This window comes from Megascapheus bottae, chromosome 16 (genome assembly GCF_031878675.1).
Source record: "Megascapheus bottae isolate mThoBot1 chromosome 16, mThoBot2.hap1, whole genome shotgun sequence".
NCBI classification, from domain to species: Eukaryota; Metazoa; Chordata; class Mammalia; order Rodentia; family Geomyidae; genus Megascapheus; species Megascapheus bottae.
Window position 1 is genome coordinate 13,012,784 of NC_143524.1, and position 26,154 is coordinate 13,038,937.

The window sequence follows — 26,154 nt, forward strand, 5'->3', positions numbered from 1 at the left end:
TCAGGTATTTGGGAAGTTTTCCAGGTAAGTGAATTGCACCTCTGGTGCAGAGGAATATGATCGAGCTCTTGTACTTTGGGGCTCATTTCTGTCTGAGCGGGGCCTACAAAGGCCACAGGCCATCACACAATACTTTCCCAGTGGCTCAAGAAGCATTGCTAGTCAAATGGAAAGTCAAATGGAACTGAAAATTTAAAAATACATACCTATAGGGAAATACTAATTAAATAACAACAAAAACCACTTTTATTTGTTATCATTAGGAAATTTAGAATATCAAAGAGTATAAGCCAAGCTCTTTCACTTACTGTTTGGATACTTCTTGTAGGAAGAGATGAAAAAGATGCACTGAGTGAAACAAATTGTCATTTTATTAAAGCACTTGCTTTAAGGTTACTAGATGAGCTCAAAGTCCATCCTTCCCACATGTAGATAACAGAACCAAGGATAGAATATAAAGCTACTAGATTTCATTTATTTGTAGAGAGCAACCCCTTGTAGTTGTTTCAGCTGGATTTGTTGATTCTGCTAATGATGGAAAAGAGATAACTGCACATTATTTAAATAATACCAGTAATGTTTTGAGATTTTGACAAAAGAAAAGAATAATTTTATAATAGTTGGGTTACCAAGATAGTAATACAGGTCAGATAAAATTAAATGAACTTTGACCAAATTGACTGTCAGGTCCACTTGGAAACATTTTTAGCTCAAGTTGATTCAAGGGATATTAAATAATTTTGTTGTTGACACAGTTATGATGTTACACATTCTTTCTGAGATATTAGTGAACAGAGTTTTTAAATTATCTCCTTACTTCATTTTCCATACCAAGAAATGGCAACCATAAGGACTCAGGAATAGGAGTTGATGACTTTAGAAAACATATAGGCAACTTACATGATGACTAAACCAAGGAAGTTTGTTAGACTCTAATTATGTTGGAAAATTACAATAAGGGAGGGATATTTGGCCATTATCAAATACTTTCAGACACTGGGATACAAAACTTAGAAACAGAAGTTTCTTTTAGGATGGCAATGGAAATCTCATTCCCTGACAGAGTTCAACAGTGATTTTTAAGGAGCATGCATTATTTGTCATCTTTTCATATATTTCCTTATTTACCCATGCTCTAATCTCTTCTGAAAGTGTCATACTTTGTAATAGTGGTATTTTCATATTTCCTGTTTGGACATAGTATAATTTTTTTGAGTAGTGTTTCTTCATTGAAGAAAACTTGAAGGTTTATTTAAACACTTAAAAAATTTTCTCTTGGAACGTGTTAGAATTGTTTGGTGGATTTTCAGCTCTTTATTGCTGTCATTTATTTTCTATGTGGATAGTCAAAGTCTTTGTGAGACATTTCCTTAGCAAGTGGAAACCTCTAAACAGGTTGTTAAGAATTTTCTCTTCAGTTTTTCTTCTTTTTGTTTTATTTTGTTTTGTAAGAGTTGATATGTAGTTTTATAGGTTAGGGAATTCCTATCCTACAGTAAAATAACTTTGGTTACCTAGTGCTGATTTTATATCCCTACATAAAAAGGCAGAGTTTATTTGTGTTACCATCATCAGTAATATAATTTTTCCCTTTGAGAGTAGGCTATCACTGAGGAATGAGTGTATGTATGGTCACTTAGGGTCACTTTTCAGGATCATTTCCCCTCTAGAAACATTTCTCCTATTGTATTCTTTTCTAATATGGTTGACTTGAAAATCTAATTGATACTTGATTTCTGGCAGAAGAATTCTGTGTATTTGGTAGCTATAAGAACAATAGAAGCTCAGCACGGTGGATCAGGCCTGTAATCCTAGCTACTCAGGAGGCTGAGATCTGAGGATCGAGGTTCAGAGTCAGCCCAGGCACTAAAGTCCTTGAGACTGTGAGACTCTTATCTCCAATTAACCACTAGAAAACTGGAAGTGGCTCCAGGGGTAGGGTGGTAGCCTTGCGCTGCAGAGCTCAGGGACAGCACCCAGGCCCAGACTTCAAGCCCCATGATTCCCCCCCCCCAAAAAAAAAACCCATACAAACAAACAGAAAAGAACAATAGAAGAAGCTAGTGGTACAGGCTCACGCCTGTAATCCTAGCTACTCAGGAGGCTGAGATCTGAGGATCTTGGTTCAAAGCCAGTCCAGCCACTAAAGTCCAAAGTCTGTGAGACTTTTATCTCCAATCAACCACCAGAAAACCAGAAGTGGCTCTGTGGCTCAAAGGGTAGGGTGATAGCCTGAAGCTGAAGAGCTCAGGGACTGTGCCCAGGTGGAGTTCAAGCCCCATGACTGACGAGAAGAGGGGGGGGAGAGAAACATGAGTATTGACTTCTGTCTGTTGAAATTTTAGTTTTCTGTGATTGATTCTTATTTAAAAACAAACAAAAAACCAGCAACAACAAAACAAAAAACCATGGGAAAAGAGGCCCAAGTGGAAAATGAGAATTCCAACAGTTGAGGCTATTAGCAAATAGTTTTCATACACTGATGATCTTGGCCTACAGGTCTGTATATTCTACTTACTATATTTGATTTGAATCCAGTGATGCTGAATGCAATATATTATTCCATGTCACTGACCTTTGAGTTACAAAGATCATTACCTGCCTCTTGTGAATTCCATTTGATATCTGGCAGAAGGATACCCCACCTCTGATGACAGACATTTCAAGACAGGCTCATTTCTTGTTGTAGTTGGCTATAGAATCTCTTTTGGCCTGTGTCAGTAGATTTATTGAGGACAAAGTTTCAGGGCCTTGAAAAGCCAAAGGGTAAGATGTTTGTAAACAGTGCTTTATTTTGGTTTTTTGGTGGTGGTTTTTTGAAACTAGATCTTGATAAAATATCTAGGCTGGTCTCAAACTTTCATCCTGTCACTATCAATCCTTCACCTCAAGGCTCCTAAATAGCTATGATTATGAAAACATTCCACTGCTTCCAGCAGTAAATACCTTTTATGTCATTTGGATACAACTATTTCTATTCTCAATCAGGTATTTTTAGGTTTTCACTAAAAAGTAGCAGAAGATACGAACTTTTTCTTTTTATATTTAAACATTTATAGAATTATATAAAATACAAAAGTCCTCAAGAGTCCACAATTAGATTTCTGTCTTCTCTTAGTTTTTTCCCTTAATTACAGAAATACATATTTTGTATACATATTCATATATACATACTATAACTCTTCCTCCACTTAAAATTTGTATCTTAGAGCCTTTTCTTTTTATGTTGGAATCATTTAGTCTCTTTAATGGTTTCATAGTGTTCATGGGTATCATTTGTTTAATTTGTTACTATCTATTTGGTTATTTCCCAACTTTTTACTAATTGTGATGATGCTTAAGTGAACTTCCTAATGTGTATATATGTACATATATATATGTTTACATATACATATGTATTGCTTTTTCAGTATGATAAAATTCCTTGTGGAATTATTGAGTAAGAATATGTGCTTCAGGTTTTGAGTTGGAATGGTTAGCAATCCACTTAATATTCTCAAACATTTTTCTGTTCTTATTCTTCTCATGTTCTCAGTTCATAGCCTCAAATTATGTAACAGTGTTGTGAAAGATGGAGGAAAACTCAAGCACAAGGGAATGGAATGTGGGAATTGTATAATGCACTAGCAGTTGTCAGGGAATATCAAGATAATTGAATCCTTGGTTTGAAGAATAAAGAGTCTAGACTAAGGATTCATTGGAATAGCCTGGTAAGAAAGATATACCTATGTTGTCTCTGTGCTCTGATTTTTAGAGTAGAAAAAAATCTTTTTTTCTTGAGATTTCCTATTTTCTTAGGTATATGTTACTCTCAATTCTTATCCTAAATATTTTCTCCATGTTACAAATATTTATGACTAATTAGATAAGGGGAGATAAGAGGTTGAAAGATATAGTTACAAGATGCTAAGTGAAATTTGGATTTTTGCATATTTATTAGAGAAAAAAGTTGTTCTAGTGAAAATGACACCTTGGATGATAGCTTTGTATTTGTGGTGCTTGTGTTAATCAACTGAGACTTACATTTCCTGGCCTATTTTCTCATTTGCAAAATGAAAAGAGCAAATGAATGCTCAGGCCTCTTTCATGTCTTACATTTTTGCCTGTGGTGATCAAGATGATCAAAGAAAAACTATAAATATGTTTAGGGGCACCCTGAGAAGCTAAGCCAGGTTAAAAAGCTAAGACAAAAAGCCTAGTGCTAATCCTCTTCAGAAAGGGTAGCTCTTCATCAGAAGATGATTGATTAAATTGTTAGTTGTCTTAGAACAGAAGCAGTGGTGCCAGTCTGATAAACATATTCTGCAGTACATACCTCCTGGTGAGTTATATATCCTGTATTTTTCCTGCATCCAGAATTTGCCTCAGCAGGGAGATATCATGAGAGAGCTGGATTTACTGTCATTCACAATATTCCCCACATTAGTGCTAGTTTTGTTTGTCCATCTCTCTCTCTCTCAGATTATCTCCTGCCGCATACTATGCTCAGAGGATGATCCAGTATCTCTCACGGAGAGACAGTATTCGCCAGCGCTCCATGCGCTACCAACAAAACCGTCTCCGGTCTTCCACCTCCTCCTCTTCCTCAGACAACCAGGGTCCATCAGTGGAGGGAACTGACTTGGAATTTGAGGACTTTGAGTAAGTACATACTTGGCCTGCCTTTGTTCCCCTCCTCCTAAGCTGTGCATGCTTCAAGTTAGCCACTGTCTAGCAGTGGTAAGCATTCTTTGCTTCCAACCCCCAAATTATTATTTATGATAGCAGGATAATGAGGTGAGGGACAGAGGGCTCAGATACTTGGGAGCACTCCCATCTCTGGCATTGGTATTGCTGATTCACAGGCACCCGTGGCAAAGGACAGCCCATTGGGCTCTAGGCCAGAATGGGAGAAGATGGCTTTGGCTCTTTAGGCAACATTTATAAGCCCCTTTTATATGTATAGTGGAAATGCTTCTTTCCTTTGAATCCTGCTGCTTGAACTGGGTCTGTGTGTTATCCCTGAGTTTCTTTTGCTCAAGGCTAATAGTCTGCATAGACTGTCTGTCTGGGATTGCTTCACACCTTAGAGATCCTCAGATCTCAGTGTCCTCAGTAGCTAGGATTACAGTCACAAGCCACCAGTGCCTGGCTTGTTTTGGTATTCTTAAACATGCAAAACAAAAAAAGAAAGATACACACACACCTGTATTTTACTATCATTATTGGAATCGAATAGGCATTCCTCTACTTTACCCCATCCCCCTTTTTTTTTTGTCCAAGATGTATACTGACACTTAGTGCCTGATGTTTTCATCCATTGGCTGGCACTCTACCAACTGCGCCTCCAATTTCTCTACTCCACTTTTGTTTTGTTTTTATTTTTGCCAGTCCTGGGACTTAGGGCCTGAGCACTGTCCTTAGGTATTATCAAGGCTGCTGCTCTACCATTTGGGCCACAGAACCACTTCTGGCCTTTTCTGTATATGTGATGCCAAGGAATTGAACCAGGGTTTTGTGCGTGCTAGGCAAGTACTCTTAACCACTAGGCTACACTCCTGATATCCACTCTTTTTTTTTGGGCGGGGGGGGGGGGTGAATCATGGGGCTTGAACTCTGGGCCTGGGCACTATCCCTGAGCTCTTCGGCTCAAGGCTACTGCCCTAGCCCTGAGCCACAGCCCCACTTCCCCTTTTCTAGTGATTAACTGCAAATAAGATTCTCATTATTTAGTGCCCCAGTTGGCTTTGAACCGTGATGCTCAGATCTCAGCCTCCTGAGTAGCTAGGATTACCGGTGTGAGCCACCACTGGACGGGCTCAAATTGTAGTGCTGTCCCTGGGTTTTCTCAAGGCTAGAGCTCTTGAGCCACAGCACCATTTCTGGCTATTTTTTTTCCTTATACATGTGGTAGTGAGAGGTTGAACTGTGTCTTCATGCATGTGAGGCAAGCATTCTACCACTAGGCCAAACTCCAGGTCTGCTATAACAGAGTTTAATGGCATGTTTGGTTTCCTTGCCAAAAATGACTAAGTGGACATACTAGCCTTTATATGTTTGGAAGCAAAGAATAAAAGCAGGTTCTAATGGAGGAAGATTTAAGTGTGCAAGAAATTCAGGGATTGCATGAAATAGCTGATATGTGGCAAGTGAAATGGGTGTGGAAGTCCTATTGTCCCCTTCTGTTGACAGAAGAGACATCTTTATCTGTCTACTCTGGGGAAAGGTAATGCACACTGGCAATGAAAAGAATGAAGTCCCTTACAGGTGTCACTTAGAGGCAGACATCTGTAATGACATAAATTTTTCTGTAGATGTTATGATTTATTTTCCAAGCATTAGGGTCCACTTAAGGAGGCAATTACACACACATGCTTTGGGCCGGTAGACCCCCTTGTTTAGTATGTGTGAGGTCATGGGTTAAACCTCTAGACTGAGGGGGACCAGTCTGAAGAAGCAAAAAGCTGCATATGTCAAGGCTGTTGGAACACAGTGCTGCTGAAAAGCCTGGCTGACTTTCTCTCATTAGTCCTTTGGTGATCTGGGAGTAAGTGCTGTGGGTTGCTTAGCCCTTTTTCCAAGCATGTGTGGAAGGTTGTTTTATCTCTTAGCAGTGCTGAAATGTGGAGCTTATATCTTTGAGCTGTACAGTGCCTCGTGACTTGTCCTTCACAATGGAGTTCTGAGTTACTTTAAAATGTTCTGTTCTCATGTTACCTTCCTTTTCTTCTACTACCACCTCCTCACTCCCCCTTCTTTCCCCCTCAATTTTCCTGTGTCAGACTGCCTCTTCCTTGTGCTCCCCCAGCCCACCTGTGCCCCCCCCATCCTACCCCACCCCAGGCTTCAGTGTGACCTTATTTTACATCTTCTTCATCTTGTTGCACTTGGCTTATCAGGGATTTTCCTAGGTATCTTGTTTAACAATGGGCTACTTTCTCTTAAATCTCCCCTTTGGGGACTAATGGAGACTGTAATCTTGTTTTTAAAAGTAGCTGTGGGGGCCAGGAGTTTAGCCTAGTGGTAGAGTGTGTGCCTAGCATGCACGAAGACCTGGGTTTGATTCCTCAGTACCACATACATAGAAAAATGCCAGAAGTGGTGCTGAGGCTCAAATGGTGGAGTTCTAGCTTTGAGAAAATCCAAGGACAGTTCTCAGGCCCTGAGCTCAAGCCCAGGACTATGGGGGGAAAAAGGTAGCTGTGGATTAATCACCTTAACATTAGTAGTCCAATCATACCTTTACCCTGCTTGTGACGATCTTTATGCAAAGACATCTGCTGAGACTTCAGAAGAGACCTGTTAACAATAGATTTCTAGATGTCTTGTTTGTGCTTTTTGATAAACAACAGGGATCCTGACATCTCAGAACTCACCAAGAGAGAGAGGAATGGCAGATGTCTTAGGATGGTCATTAAGCAGTTTCCCTCTAAGTGAAAGAAATTGCTGGGTGATTGGTACTGATTTGCTCTCTGTTTATATTTTTCTTTTTCCTTTACTAACCTGGAGTCCTGCCATTAAGAGACATTATTTTCCTGTTGGATTTCCTTACTTTCACAGCATAGCCTGGTTCTGCCTGTGTGGCTCAAGTTGCCTTCTCTGTTCTCTTTCCATTTGTTAGTCTTAGGTCATTTGGACATTTTTGAAGAATTCCTGTCAGGGTAGAAAATGTTATAAGAAAACCAAGGAAGCTGTACTCAGATCCTGTCTTCTTTGGTTTTCTTCTATTGTCTGCTGAATGAAAGGTGTTAGCTATAATAATATTTTTCATATATATGTTAACTAGTAACATAAAAACTATTTTTGTATGTATGCTAAAGTATCCATTTGATATATGTATATATATATATATGTATACAGTGATAGAGATACTTTAAAACCTACTTTAAGCTTACACCTATAATCCTGGCTACTCAGGAAGCTGAAATCTGAGGGTCCCAGTTTGAAGCCAGCCTAAGTAAGAAAGTGTCGGGAGCAAGAGTGGAATCAAACTGTACTTTGATTTGCATCAGATAATTGCTTGATTGTCTTATTGTTTTTTGGCCTTCTCCTGTTCAATTGATCTGAGATTTACCATATGAATGTAACCCCCAACAGTTCCCTGATTAACCATCTGGATGTAACACCTGGCAGTGCCCTGGTCTCAAGAAGGGATATAAGCTTTGAGTTGAGAATAAACGGGGCGCTGCAGTTTTTGCCTGGGCTGCAGACCTCCCGGACCCGATGTGTTTGTCTCTCTTCTATTTTTTCCAGTCCCTGCCCCCTATTTCAGGAACCCCAATTTGCTGCCGGTAAGCCCCGGCAAGAAAGTCCATGAGCATCTTATCTCCAAAAGCAAGGCCCTGAGTTCAAGCACCCAGAATCAGTAACCCCCCCCCAAAAAAAGTGATACATAGTCATAATTTAAGCTCATTTATAAGCTTGTTATAGAGTAAGACTATCAAGATTTATCTCTGAAAAAGATAGCCTTGGAAATTGGTCAAATGTAGTTAAATTTTCTATTCTTTTGTTTGGATTAATGACCATCCTCCTAAGAAGACATCTTCTGCCATTCATCTCTCTCTTGATGAGAATTGAGATGTCAGGATCCTTGTGTTTATCAAAAAGCACAAGCAGGACGTCTAGAAATCTATTGTTAGCAGGTCTCTTGTGAAGTCTTCAGCAGCTGTCCTTGCATAAAGATGGTCATAAGCAGGGTAAAGGTGTCATTGTCTTTTGACATTGCTGTCTGCCTGTTTGAGAGCTCAAACTATCTATCAGAATTTAGATGGCACATGTGTACAAAGAAATGTCAGTTTTAATTTTTATTGTCTGTTTGGAGTAAGGCTGGTAAGCCTGAGGTAGGGAATTTACTCCTGTGGTGCTATTGTATGCCTTTGTGACTATTCCAGCTGGATTTGTTTCATCTGTTATTCTAAATCTAAGTATAACTCCTAAATCATCCATTGCTAGATCATATCCATTCCCTTCCTGCCTCTTTCTGTGGCTGTTTTACCTTCCAAGGCAAAGAATACCCTTGCATATTCTTCCAAATATCCTAGGCACAACTAGGGAAACTTCAGATTAGATCAACAACAACAGTATATACCAGCCACTGGATAATTATATTTAGCTTCTTAAAAATTATTATCAGGACCAGCGGTGGCTCACGCCTGTAATCCTAGCTACTCAGGAGGCTGAGATCTGATGATCGGTGTTCAAAGCTAGCCCAGGCACTAAAGAACGTGAGACTCTTATCCCAATTAATCACTACAAAATGGAAAGTAGGGCTGTGGCTCAAGGGGTAGGCAGTAGCCTTGAGCTGAAGAGTTTGGGGACAATTCCCAGGCCCAGGGGTAGGGCTGCACCTTTTTTTTTTGTAGGTCATAGGGGCTTGAACTGGGCCTGGGCACTATCCCTGAGCTCTTCAGCCCTTACTCTTGAGCCAAGCCCCACTTCATTTTCTAGAGGTTAATTGGAATTAAGACTCTCAGGTCCTTTTGTGCCCAGGCTGGATTTGAACCTTGATCCTCAGATCTCAGCTTCCTGAGTAGCTAGGATTACAAACATGAGCCACTGTGCCCAGCCTTGAAGTACTACATATACTTGAACCTTCAAGCCTTCTGCAACAACAGCTTCTTCCTTTTCTTTCTTCCTTTCTTCCTTCTCTCCTTCTTAAAACCTTCCCTTCCTCTATTCGCATCTCTCCATCCTTGTTCTCCCTCTCCCCTTCCCCCTTTCCTTCCATCCCTCATTTTCTCTCTTCAAAATGTGTTTTCTTAAGCTGGCTTCAAATTCATGAGTTCAAATAATGTTCCTGCTCCAGCTTCTCAAAGAGTTGGGGCTGCACATGTGCATTCTACTTCACTTGCTGCACCTTCTCCACATGTGCATTCTACCTCACTTGCTGCACCTTTTTTTTTGGGGGGGGGGGTAGGTCATGGGGCTTGAACTCTTCAGCCCAAAGCTAGCAATCTACCACTTGAATCACAGTGTCAATTCCGATTTTCTGGTTCATAGGGGATGAATCTCATGGACTTCCATGGCTAAGCTGGCTTTGAACAGAAATCCTCATATCTCAGCCTCCTGAGTAGCTAGGTTTACAGGCTTGAGCCACCAGCGTCCAGCTTTTTTTCCCATCTTCTTACCTAGACTCCTTTTAGCAAGGTAGTAATAAACAGGTGTTCTTGAGATCTCAGAATGCTCAGGAGAGTTTTGAATACTATTAGGTCTGACATCATCAATTAGTTATGACTAGGAGAAATTATTTCATTTAGGTTGTAATTTAGCATTCTTCATCATCCCTTTTGATGTAACTGGATTTTTCTGTGTGTGTGTGTGTGCCAATATGGGGGCTTGAATTCAGGGCTTGGGAGCTCTCCCTGAGATTTTTTCCTCAAGGTTGAGCCACATCTCCACTCAGGCTATTTTTTTTTTGCAGGGGGAGGTGTGGCAGGTAATTGGAGGTGAGTGTCTCATAGACTTTCCTTCATGGGATGTCTTCAAACATGATTCTCAGATCTCAGTCTTATGAGTAGCTAGGATTACAGTGGCTAGGAGTAGTCACTGGCACCTGGCTATAGCTGGAATTTAATATAAACCATCATAAAGGAAATATGTTGAAACTAGAAAATACTCTTCACATGAGGCAATAATCTGAATGGCTTTGTGAGACCCATATTTATTTCAGATACTCTTGGTTAAAAATCCTAGCAGAATGTAGCTGCATGTCTTTGGTCATACTTGCTCATGCTTTGTTTTCTGAGTCTGGAATATCTAAGACCTTTGAAGTACTCAGTGACTAGTTTCTGATAATAAATACATAACTTGGATTCACAAAAGGAAATCTTCAGATTGCTTCATTTTGAAATGTAATAGGCTTTGTATCTTCCTTTGACTTAGAAACTCTAATATTAAAAGTATAAGAGAAACTTAAAGTACCCACTACCTGATGAATGTATCTGTAACCCCTCTGTACATAATTCCAACAATTTTTTTTAAATGTAAGAGAAACTTAACACTGTAAAGCTATTATTCTGTTTGCAAACTGGAATCTGCTATATCAGCTAGGAATCTGCCAACTCTATATTTGTCATGCAGTTCATTTTTGCTTTAATTTTGTTGTAAGACAGGATCTTGTTGTGTAGCCCAGCTGGTTAGTCTCAAACTAACTGTTTCTACCTCCAGGGCTAAGAGTATAGTTGTATACTAAAATGTCTAGCCCAGAATTAGTTCTTAAATGTGGAATGACATTTTAAAACTTTCTAGCCAGACACTGGTCTCTCAAACCTATAATCCTAACTACTTAGGAAGCTAAGATCTGAGGATTGAAGTTCAAAGCCAGCCCAAAGAAGGAAAGTACATAAGGCTCTATCTCCAATTAATCACTCTCCCCCCAAAAAAACAAAAAAAAAAAAAATCAAGAAGTGGAGCTATAGCTCAAGTGGTAGAGTATTACCCTTGAGAAAACAAAAGAGCTAAAACCTTCAGGGACACTGGGCAGGCTCTGAGTTCAAGCCCTAGTATCAGCACAAAGTAACACCTTCCTTTCCTATTTACACTAATTTTACTTACTTGGGTTTTATAGTTGTTGTTTTCTTTTTTTTTAATGAGGTGAGCTTATTAAAAAAGAAATGTTTGTCTTAAAATATTTTTTTTCTGCCAGGCATCAGAGGTTCACATAATCCACTCTACTCCCAAGAATCTATGCAGAGACTATGAGTAGATAACAAGAGTTACGAACTATTTGTGATATTAGAGAGATCCAAATGTTTTGAACTGTGGAATTCTGAATGTCTGGCTTCCAACTTCTGACTTTCAGTATGAGTTAGGCAGTTAACTAGTTAAGGTGACCTAATGTGGCTAGGGTACTGAGTAGTGGGAATAGTATAGACAAGGACATTCGGGATTGAATTTAAGTGTCAGGTTTGTCTGTGGTATTTTCCTCACAGATATCAAGTTATTATTATCATCAATGGAATTAGGATTACTCTGTGACTCCCTGTCAGTACTGGGGTTTTGACTCAGGACCTCATGCTCACTAGGCAGGTGTTCTGCCACTTGAGCAATTCTCCAGCCCCCTTTTTGCTTTAGTTTTTGTAGGAACTTACGTTTTTGCTTGGGAGGGGCCTCAGATTCAAGTTCCCCTTCTTATGCCAGGAGCTAGGATTATAAACAACACACCATCATTCACAGTTGTGGTTGTTGTTTTTTTTCTTTCCTTTTCTTTTCTTTCTTTCTTTTTTTTTTTTTGCCTGAATGGCCTCAAATGATCAACCAGATCTCTACCTGCCAAGTAGCTGAATTATAAGCATAAGCCACTGCACCCAGTCTTGGAATTAGGAACTCTTGACAATGCCCGCTAACACTATTGCTAAGTAAGTGTTTTACCACTTGTGCCCCTTCCCCAATCCTTTTTGCTTTAATTTTATTTTTTTTAGTAGGATTTTATGTTTTTTGCCCAGGCTGACCTCGGATTTCAATCTCCCTACTTTTTTTCTTTCTTTCTCTTTTTCTTTTTGCCAGCCCTGGGCTTGAGCTCAGGGCCTGAGAACTGTCCTTGGATTTTCTCAAGGCTAGAGCTCTACCACTTGAGGCTCAGCACCACTTCTGGCTTTTTTCTATGTATGTGGTACTGAGGAATCGAACCCAGGTCTTTGTGCATGCTAGGCAAGCACTCTACCACTAGGCCAAACTGTCAGCCCTCTCCCTACTTTTCTATCTCCCTTCTGGCTGAGATTTCAAGTTTGCCTCATCTAGCTTATTCTTTGAAATAGATTGTCACTAACTCTCTGCCTGGAGTAGTTGGGATTATAGGCATGAGCATACTCTATTAGAACCAATTCCCTTCTCCCCCTCTTTCTCTTAATTGGCAGTATATTCAGGGCCTCATACTTGCCAGGCAGGTGCTATATCACTGAAGCATCTTTCCAGCCCCAAACTTGTACTCTTTCTGGGAAAGTAAAGTTCATTTAAAGATTTATTTTGGGGAATGTAGAAGAAAAGAAGAAGAAGAAAAAAAGTGGAATATATCTGGATTGTGCTTGGGCTTCAAATGGGAAAATTCAGAAGGAAAGAATTAAACAGCCAGGAGGTATGTAGAGAGGATATAACCACTTAGATTTATGTGTATATTTTTCAACCACAAAATGCCCAATATGAATATGTATTTGCATATTGTAGGCAGATAAAATTAAATGGTAGACTAAGAAAGAGAGAACTTTGTAAATGGTAATTATCTCATATTACTATTCCTTGGAGAAAAAGAAACTGTACACTCTCAGCAATTCCAGGAACCTCCAGCCCCACATTCTTGGTTCTCTCCTATGAAGAACTGCAACAGACGTGTCCTTTCGTTGTAAAAGTAGAAGCTCTTGCACAAGTGCAGAGTCCTTGCAAATGAAGACTAGACCATTGTTTCCTATGAACAATGTGTTGTGATATCCGGGATAGCAATAAAAACTAGGTACTATTGTCTAGATTCAGTGAAAACAGGTAAACAAATATTTTTGACTTTTCAGTAAAGTTAGCTGTGTACTGTCAAGATAGTGGCATTTTGAATTCTTTGGTTGAAAAGATGAGGATTATTGACAACCTAACTGTGTGGTCAGGATTCAAACTACAGTCTGTAGTGTATTTTTCATTCCTTTAAATTATGGCATCTCTGAGGCAATTGATCTTGGACATTTAGCAAGAGAATTGCTACTGTGTTTCTCCCTTGTTTGGGAAGTGCATCATTTTTTTATTCAGCACTTATCTTGGAAGCTTGATTGTTCGAAGGGTACTTTTCCTTGTGAAAGCATTTAGAAGAAAATTTAAATTCTGTGCCCCCCCCCCACCGACAAATACCCCTCTGAGAATTAATCAAAGATGCAGAGTCCAGCATCTAGGAAAGCCATTAATACTGCAGCCAGCTTCTGTCCTGCTGACTTAAAGACAGATTCTAGCTGTTAACATTGATGAGGATTTTTCTAGAGATTCCCTGAAAAGCAGTTTTCCTTGTCATAGGAGCAAGTCCTGCACATTTACCTTGTTCTTTTTCAAGTCCTTCTCTTTCCTTCAAAGGATGTTGGCTGTACTGTGTTGGAGCCCAGTATTTAGCACCTTTCACTACTGGTCAGGTAAACTGTTGCCGAAACTGTTCACTGCTCATCTGGCAAGAACCTTCAAATCCTTTCATTCAATTTCTCTGTGACATATTTGACTTCTTTGCAGTTCACAGAGACTTGCTTTATATTGACCTGTATCAGCAGTGAAACAAATGGAAGATTCTTAAATTTTCTGAATACAAAATTACTTTAAATACATTTAATTCCTTTACTCTTTTTCTTAGAACTCTTATCATTGTTCCTCTCACCTTGCTTCTTATCCATTGAAATTTGTTCCTGTCTCAACTTATCTCTGAACTCTCTAAACAGACTGCAGATAATCCTCAATTTCTCTTTTCACCTCTAGTTGCTTTTGGTCTGGCATTTTGTGTTGATATTAAAACCATACTTTGTTTTTGTTTTTGTTTTTTTTTGCCAGTCCTGGGGCTTGAACTCGGCCTGGGCACTGTCCTTGAGCTTTCTCAAGGCTAGCATTCTACTACTTGAGTCATAGTACCACTTCTATCTTTTTCTGTATATGGGATACCAAGGCATCAAACCCATCATGTACTGAGGAATCAAATTGTGCATGTACTTCTGATTTTCTGGTAGTTGGAGATAAGTGTCTCATGGATTTTTGTTGCCCAGGCTGGCTTTGAACCATCATCTTCAGGTCTCAGCCTCTTGAGTAGCAGGAATTACAGATGTGAGCCTGAAGCACCCAACCTAATTTGTTATTTGGGCATTCTGATCTTTGCCACTTCAGTTCTTTCTTGTTTTAAAGGTGTTTCTAGTCAGTAAATATTTGAGCTGTTTTTCTATTAGTTTGTTTTCTCCTGGAGGCTCTTGTTCCTTTCTCTCACAAGCAGCCTCTCATTTGTGTATGTGCCATGTTTCATAATTTCTAGTTGTTCTGGTTCTTGTTGTCTCTTTTCTTCTTTGCTACAGTCCTACACTGAATTTGAAGGCTTTTCTGCATGCTATTGAAATGTCATCCTGCTTCTGTTCTTCTATGGCTAAGCTGAGGACAGCACAGACACCACCACTTGCTTAGTATATTGCTCTTTTATGGTATCTTCATCTAAGAATTTGCTTGTATGTTAGCCAGCTGATTTCATTCTTTAAAATTAGTTGAGATACGTTCTCAGTGTGAAAGCTCCTTATGCTAGGATTATAGGCATGTGCCGCCATACCCACCTGGATCTCATCCTCATTTTCCTTTATATGTCCTCCAATAATCTCTATAAACACTCTAAATCTATACCCTCATAATATTTAGCATCACTTTTTACTATAATTGCTTTAGATATTCCAGAATTTGGGGGTTTTTAGTTGTTTTGTTTTTGTGAGACAATGTCTTGCTGTATTACTCAAGCTACCCAGCTGTCTTCAAACTGGAGATCTTCCTGCTTATTTCCCCAACTACTAGCATTATAAGTGTAATATGCCACTATACCTGGGTGTTTTTTTTTAATCAGTTTTGTTAAATTGTGATAAAATATATGTAACAAAAAATTTACTATTTTATGGGAGAAGAAACTCAATTAGAAAAAAAAATGGTTGTGTTAGGTTTTAATAGTAACAAAAAGAGGCTTGTGATATATTTTATAGGATTCTACATTTTCTGCTTTCCTATGTTTGTTCATTGTGCTTAGGTTCTCTCTTCAAGTTTTATGTTATCTTTGGGCATTGGTACTTTATCAATGTTACCAAATGTACTCATGTTTTCCCCACTGCCCTTCTAGTACCAGTGGGGTATATTTTGTTATTCAGAAGGAGATGAATCTTTGGACTTGAAGGATAACTTCACAATGTGATTCTAGAAAGGCTAGTTCTCTTCCACAGCTATAAAATAGTGTAATTGCATGTGGCTTATTATGTTTCTAGGTTAGTTGTCAATCTTCCTGAGGCTCAGAGGCCTCTCCCTGTTTTCTCCTTAGGAGAGACTTCAAAGTATTTTCTAACTTTGGTCATGATAATTGGTTGTGCCTATCGCTAAGTTAAATATATAGTAATGAAAGTGGCACTGTGGCTCAGGTGGCACAGTGCTAGCCTTGAACAAAAACTATCCAAAGACAGTGCCCAGGCCCTGAGTTCAAGCCTCAGGATTGGCAAAAAAAAAAATATATATATATATATATATTTATAAAATATATATTATTTATATATTATATATTTTTAAAAGCGTGTACTAGTAGGGGCCGGGAGTTTGGCCTAGTGGTAGAGTGCTTGCCTAGCATGCACTAAGATCCAGGTTCGATTCCTCGGTATCACATACATGGGGGGGGGGGGGGAAGCCTGCACTGGTGACCCATGCTTATAATCCTAGCTACTCCAGAGACTGAGATCTGATGATTCTCGTTTGAGGCCAGCCCCTGCAGAAAAGTCTGTGAGACATAGCACCACTTCTGGCTTTTTCCATGAAGTAGCAGTATTAGACAGTGGTCCCTTGCTATATAGTGGTTCACTTATTGCTCTTTACTGATTTTTACCTTTCATGGATGTCTCTGGAATGTAACTCCCCGTTTAATGTGAGGGACCACTATTTACATATTTTATTTTAAATCCACAATATAGTGAAGTTGCAATAAGTGAACTGCAAAATAGCAAGGGACAAATGTATTTATTTTATTGGAGATAAGGGTCTCACAGACTTTTCTGTCTACTTTGGCTTCAAATGGCTATTATCAGATCTCAGCCTCCTGAGTAGCTAGGATTATAGGTATAAGCCACCGGCACCCGGCTTTACTAGTGTCTTATCTCTCTCTTTTCTTACTCTTCTTTTTAAATTGAATAAATATGATACCTTAGGAAAATAATAATGTGCCTTCTCCTGGGGATTTTTAACCTAATACTGACTTCACAGATCAGTTTCCAATATCCATGAAATTGATTTCGTTTAGCTTAGTACACCAAGATAGAATTCTGCCCTTCATGGGTTTTTGTGTCTTGCTAGTATAGCTCCCCAGATTAGTTGGAAGATTATCTCATTGGCTTGAAGACAATCCAAAGGGTAATTTCAGAAAGTGTCCCACACTAATCTCTCAGAGGTTCATTTATTTTGAAGAGTTGTTTAAGCAGCTGATTAACTACTCTGTCCAGCCAGTGCCCTTTTGACTTTTTGTTCTTTTGATGCTTTGGCAAGTAAGCCACAAGAAGTTTTTTTCTTGCAGTTTCTCTTCTTTTCTTATAGGAAGCAGTGAGGACAGGTGGGTGGATTAATGGAGCACCCTCCTCATTTATTTACCTATTTATGCCAATAATGGGACTTGAACTCAGGGGCTCATGGTTTCACTTACTTTCTTTGCTCAAGACTGGCACTCTACCACTTGAATTACTTCTTTACTTCTGATGCATCACCAGTTAACTGAGATAAGAATCTCTGGACTTATCTGTCCACACTGAATTGTGATCCTCAGATCTCAGCTTCTAGGATTACAAGTATAGGCCATCAAGGGCCCAGCAAAATTCAGTCAGATCTTTGGATCCTGCCTCAACCACGAACTAGCTGTGTGGTCTAACATATTTGCATATGTGGCCTTATCTGTAAAATAGAACTAATATATCTTGAGATAGCTTGAAGGATCAAATGGGATAACATATTAGTAACCTTTATATTGACACCTAGTAGACATTTGAACAAATGGTAGTTATTGCTCTTACTTTAATGGTTCATAAGAGAAAACCTCGGGTTTCTTTATTTTTACCTAAATTACTTAGTTTAAGATTTCGTTTGCTTAGCTAAGCACTGTGGCTCAAGGTTCAAAGATAACCTGGCACAAAACTACCTGAGACTCTTATCTCCAATTCACCTCTAGAAAAGAGAAGTGGGGCTTGGCCCAAGGGTAGGCGGTAGCCTTGAGCTGAAGAGCTCAGAGACAGCCCCATGACTCAAAAAAAAAAAAAAAAATCATTTGGCACTGGTGGCTCTCATGCCTGTAGTCCTAACTACTCTGGAGGCTGAAATCTGAGGATTGCGTTTTACAGCCAGCCAAGGCACTAAAATCCATAAGACATATCTCCCATAAACCACTAGAAAACCGTGGCGATGTGGTTCAAGTGGTAGAGTGGTAGTTGCCTTGAGCTGAAGAGTTCAAGCTCCATGACCGATCCCTGGTCCTCCCCCGACCAAAAAAAAAAAAAAAAAAAAAAAAGATTTCATTTGCTGATATTCCTTATCATTGTCAAGTTTTTTAGTCTTTCAAGGAAGGAAGGGATGTACCAGTCTTTTTCTTTTATCTTTCACTTATTTATTTTTTTCACCAAGGGAATCTAAACTGATTCATTTCTAGATAACTATTTGTCAAATGAAATAGATTTGTCTCCATGATCACCAAAATTCACTTTTCCTTGTATTTTTCAACACAGCAAGACAAGTTGCATGCATATGCACATGTCTTCATTCTTTTTGTTTGTTTGTTTGTTTGTTTGAGACCAAAATTTGAATTTAGTATCTGACACCTTTGGTGTAGCTTGCCCTACCACCTGAGTCACACCTCCAAACCCAGTGTCTTCATTCTAGAGCCTAAGATTTAAACTTGGTTTCAATTTAGATACTACTGGGTTCGAAGATCACGCTGACTATAGAAAAATCCTCCTCTTGATACTTAAACTGTTAGTAAATATTCCTCCTCAGTTTTTTAGTTGAGGTAATCTAGAGAAGTGCTGTAAAAATATGTTACCCAAATGAACAAGCCATGAGATGGCTGACTTCTGGGTTCCTTTAAGCACAGGAATTTAGTTTTGAGGATGCTTATCATTTGCACTAAGTGATTTTGCTTTAGTAACTATCTCATATAAATAATAATCTTTTTCCCCCTCCAGGGACAATGGTGACAGATCCAGGCACCGAGCTCCCCGCAATGCCCGGATGTCTGCACCTTCACTTGGACGCTTTGTTCCAAGGTAAGAACTAGGTTGTCAACAACAGTTTTTGCAGTAATGGAACACAGAACTTGCTATAGGCAAATGCTATACCACTGGGCTATATCCCAGCCCTGTAGTTTTTTCTTTTAGGTTTTAGGTTTTGTTTTAAACCAGTTTTCTGGGTTTTCAAAGTGTCTGTTTATCAGGTTTCCTAGTAAGATTCTATCCCAGCCCTGCCAATTTGCCAATTAAAAGATTTTATTTTATATTTTTTGCCCGTCGTAGGGCTTGAACTCAGGACATTGCCCTTGGATAATTTTTGCTCAAGGTTAATGCTCTGCCACTTGAAGCACAGCGCTGTTTCTGGCTTTTTTGTCAGTTGTGGGGCTTGGACTCTGGGCCTGGGCGATGCCCTAAGTTCTTCGGCTCAAGGCTACAGCCCTACCCCTTAAGCCATCGCGCCACTTCCAGTTTTTTCTAGTGGTTAATTGGAGATAAGAGTCTCATGGTGTTTAGTGCCTGGGCTGACTTTGAACCTTGATCCTCAGATCTCAGCCTCCTGAGTAGCTAGGATTACAGGTGTGAGCCACCTCATCCAGCTACTCCTGGCTTTTTCTGTGTATGTGGTATCAAGGAATTGAACCCAGGGCTTCGGGCATGCTAGGCGAGCACTCTACTACTAGACTATGCTCCTGTCCCACTTAAAAAATTTTACAAGAGATATTACATACAATGACAGAGAAAAATGTTACCGAGAACATAGGTTCAAAGGTAGAAGCTTTCAAGGGTGAGGGTAGGGTGGGGGTATGCTGGGTAGGGAGGGATATTTTTAAAAGAGAAAGAAACAAATTTGTATATGTACAAATTCTGGGAATTTTTACTCCTGTAGGGTTTTTCATGGGTTTCCTAGGTTGAGTATGCCCTTAGGCTTAGTCTAGATTGGATTTCCCCTCTCTCTCTCTCTCTCTTTCTCTCTCTCTCTCTCTCTCTCTCTCTCTCTCTCTCTCTCTCTCTCTCTCTCTCTTTCTCTCTCTTTTTTCCTTTCTCTCTCTCTTTCTTCCTCTCTCCCTCTTTCTCTCCCTCTTTCTCTCCCTCTTTCTCTCCCTCCCCACCTTTTTTTTTTCCAGACTAGGCTAGCTTTGAACTTTCTATTTAACTTAGGCTGGCCTCAAATTCAATATCAGGCTTCTGACTTACTAGGAAAGCACTCCACCACACTTGATGGTAGTCTTTAGTTGGCTTTTCACACATGATTCCTTCTTGTAGGCGTTTTTTGCTGCCTGAATACTTGCCTTATGCTGGGATTTTTCATGAACGTGGACAGCCTGGCTTGGCTACTCATTCTTCTGTTAACAGGGTCCTAGCAGGTAAGGAATTGTTTCTTTGCCTTTTAAAGTTGTGGAGTGGTAAGGAGTTTCTCTTACTTTTACTTGTATTGTATGATGGTGTCCTGACAACTGGTGAAAACTCTGTTTGGGAGTCTCGTGTCAGGTTTCTTACTTCCAGGTTGTAAATAACAAGGGTAAGGGAAACTTTCTCTTTTTTTCTTCAGACTTTTTGTTGTTGTTGTTGGTTGTAGGGCTTGAACTCTGGACCTGGGTGCTGTCCCTGAGCTCTTCAGCTCAAGGCTACCACCCTACCCCTGGGCCTGGGCATTATCCCTGAACTCTTCAGCTCAAGACTACCACCCTACCCTTGAGCCACAGCCCTACTTCCCATTTTCTAGTGGTTAATTGGAGATAAGAGTTTCAAGGTCTTTAGTGCCTGGGCTGGCTTTGAACCCTGATCCTTAGATCTCAGCCTCCTGAGTAGCTAGGATTACAAGCATGAGCCACTGCACCCAGCCTCAGTCTTTTTTGAGAGAGAAGGATGGTGGGGGGGGGGGGAGAGTGAAGAGCTGGGATATAACTTAGTGACAAAGCACTTACCTAGCAAATACAACATCCTGGGTTCCATTTTAGTATCAAAAAGAGAAAAGAAAAGAAACAAAAATAGAGGGAAAGAGGGAAGAAAAAAATGAGAGAAAGGGACAAAGAGAAGAGAGAAGAAAGATATTAAACAGTTTGTTTCTTAATCTAACAAGTCTGGCTATGTTTTTAATTGAATGATGAAGGTGTCTTGTTCATGTTTCAGTTGGTGATATACTTATGAGCCAGATCCTGTGATTTAATTAGGAGCTTGATGTACACCTCTCCAACCTTTGGCTACTGACAGCAGGCTTTCCAGGCATTGTAGTGTCTTTTGAGGAAGGAGAGAGGGAGGAACCCAGGGAGCTGGCTTAGAAATCTCTACAGAATAGAAAATAGGCTGGGCAAGCTGTACTATGCAATTTTTAAGATGGTACACTTATATAGTATACAGTGTTTTCAGGCTTAGAGGCATGATGTGACTGGACTCAGTGATATAGTATTTGCTGCTATTTTGGGGGCAGTTTCCAGAGAAGAACACAAGGGGCGTGTGTGTGTGTGTGTGTGTGTGTGTGTGTGTGTGTGTGTGTGTGAAGATAGAGAGCTATGGTATTTCCTCTTCATACTCTACCTTATCCTTCTTCACCTCCTCCATTGCAAACTTTTATTTTATAAATGTATTTATTCAAAATGCATAAAATTTGAGCAATATTAATTTTTTATTGGTAAAACCAAAGGTTTGAAAGTCAGGCCTCACACTTGTGAGCAAGGCAATCTACTATTTGAGCCAAGCTACCAGCTCTTTTTCAGATAAGGTTTTACATTTTAGTCAGACCATGATCCTTTTAACCATGACTATGATCATACAGTACCACATCTGGCTTATTGGTTGAAATAATAGTCTTGCTCAGTTTTCACATAGGCAAGCTTGGAACTGCCTCCTCTCAAACTTTCCTACCTCCCAAGTAGCTAGGATTCATTATTACACTTGTCTGTCTGTGTGGGGGGGGAGGGGCACACATGTGAACACACATCAGTCCTAGGGCTTGAACTCAGGGCCTGGGCACTGTCCTTGGACAATTTTTGCTCAAGGCTAGTGCTCTGCCACTTGAGCTTCAGTGCCACTTTTGGCTTTTTCTGTGTATGTGGTACCAAAGAATAGGACTCAGGGCTTGTGCATGCTAGGCAAGCACTCTATCACTAAGCTACTTTCCCGTCCCCACATCTGGCTTTAGATGTATATTTACTGAGCATATTTATTGGGAATTTATGTGTGTACATATGTACATACCTGCACATGTGAGCTGGTCCAGGGGCTTGAACTCAAGGCCTCAGTGCTGTCTTGAGTTTTTTTACCCAACTTTAGTGCTTTACCAGTTGAGCCCAATCTCTCTTTCTGGCTTTTTGGTGGTTAGAGAACAGAGTCTCAAGCAGCAATGGTGCCCAGGTCTTTATTGGGAATTTTAAAATCACATTGTATTTTAGACAACCTTGGCCATGTAATCATTATAGATAGAGAAGCCTCTTTTAAGGAAATGGCATTGTCAGGTTGGAAGAATGTTGCAAGTTTGTTTTAGGGATTCTAACCAATATGCTGCAGTAACTTGGTAGGCCATAGGATCTGGCCTCCCTAAAGTGAGGTCCTTGACTTAACGTCAAGGCCTAGAAACCTCAGAGGTTCTTCACCAGACACCAAGACTTAATAGGGTAAAGCCTAGTAGGTGAGCCGACTATGCTATAGCCTCCCAATAACCTTATCTGGGAGGACTCTGGCCCTTCTTGTTAAACAGTGTGATTTTGTGACTTGGCTAAAGGTATGGACACTCTTCACTGGCAGATAAACACTCAATGCCAAACAGAAATCCTACAGAGCATTTTTCTACCTTTCTTTGTTTCAGACATCTGCCTTTACCACCCCACACAGTACCTCCTACTGCCAGCAAATCTCTGTTCTTGGCATTTAGCATTTCTGGAACAGCTGTATGTTGTTTTTGCTTTATAGCTTCTGACAACTCCTTTCCTTTCCTTTCTGTTCCCCACTTCATGCCCAGTGGTTTGACTCCAAGTAGCATAATTGTATTTGTGGATACCTTTAAGTTGAAGGGCTATGTTGTAGCAGACTGTTCTTACAGATACAGAATCAACAGAGGAAAGTATTCTGTCAAATGATGCTAAGTGCCACTGAGAAGGAAATTTAGATTCCTAAAACCTCTTTCTCCAATTATATTAGTAGATGGTTTCTATTCACTATGAAATCAGGTTCATTTTCTCAAGCTAAACATTTCAATAACTATTGGTCCTTCCTTTAAAGCTCTCATTATTTCTAGATATTTGAATGTAGATATTTGAATGTTTCTCCAGATTTTATTCTCACTTTTAAATCTTTTCAAACTTGATGCAGTAATAACAAGAAAGTCTAACAGTTATTGAACACTTGCTATATACTGGGAGTGTTTTAAGAGTTTTACTTGTATTTCATGTCTGACTCACAGTAATTTTATGTGATAGGTATTGTTGAGTAAGGTACTGAGGAATTGAAGGTAGAGAGGAATTGAACCCCCAAGTGATATAGCTAGGAAGTAAAGGAATCAGAAGTAAGCCCTGGTGGGTGGACTCTAAGGCTTGGACACTTAAGTCATTCTCTTGACCTGCTTCCTCTGAGTTGTTTCAATGACAAGCATCAATAGTGTTTTTTTTTTTTCCTTAAACTAGAAGACAGAAAGAGCTCCCAAAGAACTTCACTGATATTCAGAGATTTTCTTATTTATTTCCTCTATTTTAAGTGGTTCCTAGACATGGCCTTTTATGACCCATAGTTTTTTGTTTGTTTTATTAAAGAATTTATTAACATTGATTTTTACATCCTATTTCAAATGACAAGTTTAACAAACAAATGTTCAAGAAGGGAATCTCTATTGTTTGTTTTTTTTGGTGGGGCTTGAACTCTGGGCCTGGGCACTGTCCTTGAACTCTTGATCTTAAGGCTAGCAGTCTACCACTTGAGCCACAGTGCCACTTCCGGTTTTCTAGTGCTTAATTGGAGATAAGAGCCTTGTGGACTTTAGTGACTGGCTTGGCTTTGAACCTCGATCCTCAGATCTCAGCCTCCTAAGTAGCTAGGATTACCGGTATAAGCCACCAGCACCTGGCCAATGACCCATACATTTTATCCTGAGGAAAATCTTATGTATCATCCATTCCCTGAGCCTTTTCCTCTTAGATACACATGTTTTGCTTTTTATTAAACTTGTTTGTGATCATGTAATTGAGCTGCTATAATAATGGCTTTCAGAGTGAAAGAGAAATTGGCCTTTAGCTCTTAAATACTCCCAATTTTCCTGGAAAGATGCTTTCCCTTGTATTATTGGAATGAGCTTGTGATGGTCCCAGAACAATTACATCCAGCAGATATTTGTTCTGTAGTTGTTAGGTACAACTAATGTCTTAGGTTAACAGAGTAAATTAAACAGATATGATTCCTCCCCTTCTGCAGATTAGAGTCTCATGGTGGACTATAAGTTGATTTTGCCATTTGGTTCTTGGCTCCCATCATCCATGGAACCTTTGTGTGTGTGTTGCAGACTGTTAGGGACATAAGCAGGCACATAGTTAAGAGTTTTAGGGGGTGTGACCCATGAGTCATATGGTGCCATTTGAGTCTCCTCCATTGGATCCTAACCAAACTCTTTAAAATCACCAACAAAAAGAAAATGGACTTGTGGAAAATTAAGAGCCTGTTAGTCTGATTTCTCCCACTTAGCCTGGGAATGATAATAGAAAAAGAAGCTACTGCACAAGAGTTCTGATAATCTCTTAATCTTTGCCTCTTCTCCCTTACCTTGAGGCCTTCTCTGCAATTCTGTAGGTGTCAGTGGTTCTAATTATACATCAACCCAGGTCAATGTAGAACATGGACCCTTACAAGGAGGTATAAACACATTTTAAGTTACTGCATCTCTACTCAGGTGTATTTTGGGGGAAAGATGCAAAATACATGGAGTTCCCGCCTGACTTTTGAACAGATACTCCTAAGTATAGGTAGTGACAAGTGAAATGATAGAAATGAAGCAAGTGGGGGGCCGGGAATTTGGCCTAGTGGTAGAGTGCTTCACCTAGCATGCACATGCACGAAGACCTGGGTTCGATTCCTCAGTATTACATACATAGAAAAAAGCCGGGAATGGTGCTGAGGCTCAAGTGGTAGGGCTCTAGCCTTGAGAAAGTCCAAGGACAGTGCTCAGGTCATGAGTTCACACCCAGGACTGGCAAAAACAAACAAACAAACAAAAAAAAAAAACAACAACTGCAGACAGTAGACCGGGCTAGTTCTAAGTGCTTTCTCAAACATTATCTCCTATAAGAATTGCCATATTGGGGCCGGGAGTTTAGCCTAGTGGTTAAAGTGCTTGCCTAGCATGCAAGAAGACCCAGGTTCGATTCCTCGGTACCACATACATAAAAAAACGCCAGAAGTGGTGCTGAGGCTCAAGTGGTAGAGCTCTAGCCTTGAGAAAGTCCAAGGACAGTGCTCAGGCCCGAACTCAAGCCCACAACTGGCAAAAAAAAAAAAAAGAATTGCCATATTCTATATGGAAGAAAACAGAGGCTCACAGAAGTTATGTCACTTGCCCAATGTAACGTTGTGGAAGGTATAACTGGAACTTTAAACCAGCTCTGCCTGACTCTAAGACCTCTATTTCTTTGTGGTATTTGCTTGAGTTCAAGTAGGGAGTATCTGCCAAATGATTCTTAAGCTTATAATATTTTTCTGCATTTTTGAGCTCTCATAAAAGTGAAATGAGAAGTCCTGGCATTTTGACAGTTTCCTATTAATTACTAGAAGAACAAAAAACTTCTGAGGTGAAAGGGACTTGAGCACAGTATTAGTTATCTGTCCTGCATAATCTTTTACTTTCCTCCTAATGAGCATCCGCTCTTGGCAGATGTGGGCCAGTTATACTTAATTTGATATTTTGATGAAAATCAATGGGAAGTGTTGGAATTTTCTTGTTCCTTCCCATGGGTCATATGAGTCTAGTTCAAGTATCTTGGTTAGAGGTAGCTTTGGGCCCAGTCACTCTTGTTTTTCTTATAGTTCTTTAAGAGTATATTAACTTCTCATGTATTTGTAAGTTTTGCTGTTTTCCTTCTGTTATTAATTTATTTTTTCACCAGTTTTTAAATTATTTATTAATTTACTTTATTATTATTATATAGGTGACATACAGAGAGATTATAATTACATGAGTCAAGTAATGAGTACATTTCCTTTCCATACAGTGTCTTCTGTTCCCTCACTCTTGCTCAGTCCCTCCACCCAGTCTCCACCCACAAGT

The 26,154-nt window shown here is 39.7% G+C and overlaps 1 protein-coding gene across 6 annotated transcripts in view; it reads left to right on the forward strand.

Annotated features, from left to right (window-relative positions):
* The window catches only part of LOC150052902 (muscarinic acetylcholine receptor M4), a 216,548-nt gene that overhangs the window by 81,606 nt on the left and 108,788 nt on the right, over window positions 1-26,154 (forward strand). For 4 of the 6 annotated variants that reach the window (XM_090347819.1, XM_090347812.1, XM_090347815.1 and 1 more), the window contains 3 exons: window positions 4,462-4,641; window positions 18,870-18,950; window positions 20,178-20,278. In XM_090347819.1, the coding sequence (XP_090203945.1) occupies window positions 4,462-4,641; window positions 18,870-18,950; window positions 20,178-20,278 (362 nt within the window). The remainder of the gene's footprint in view (window positions 1-4,461; window positions 4,642-18,869; window positions 18,951-20,177; window positions 20,279-26,154) is intronic. The other 2 variants (XM_090347813.1, XM_090347817.1) reach the window with 1 other exon arrangement.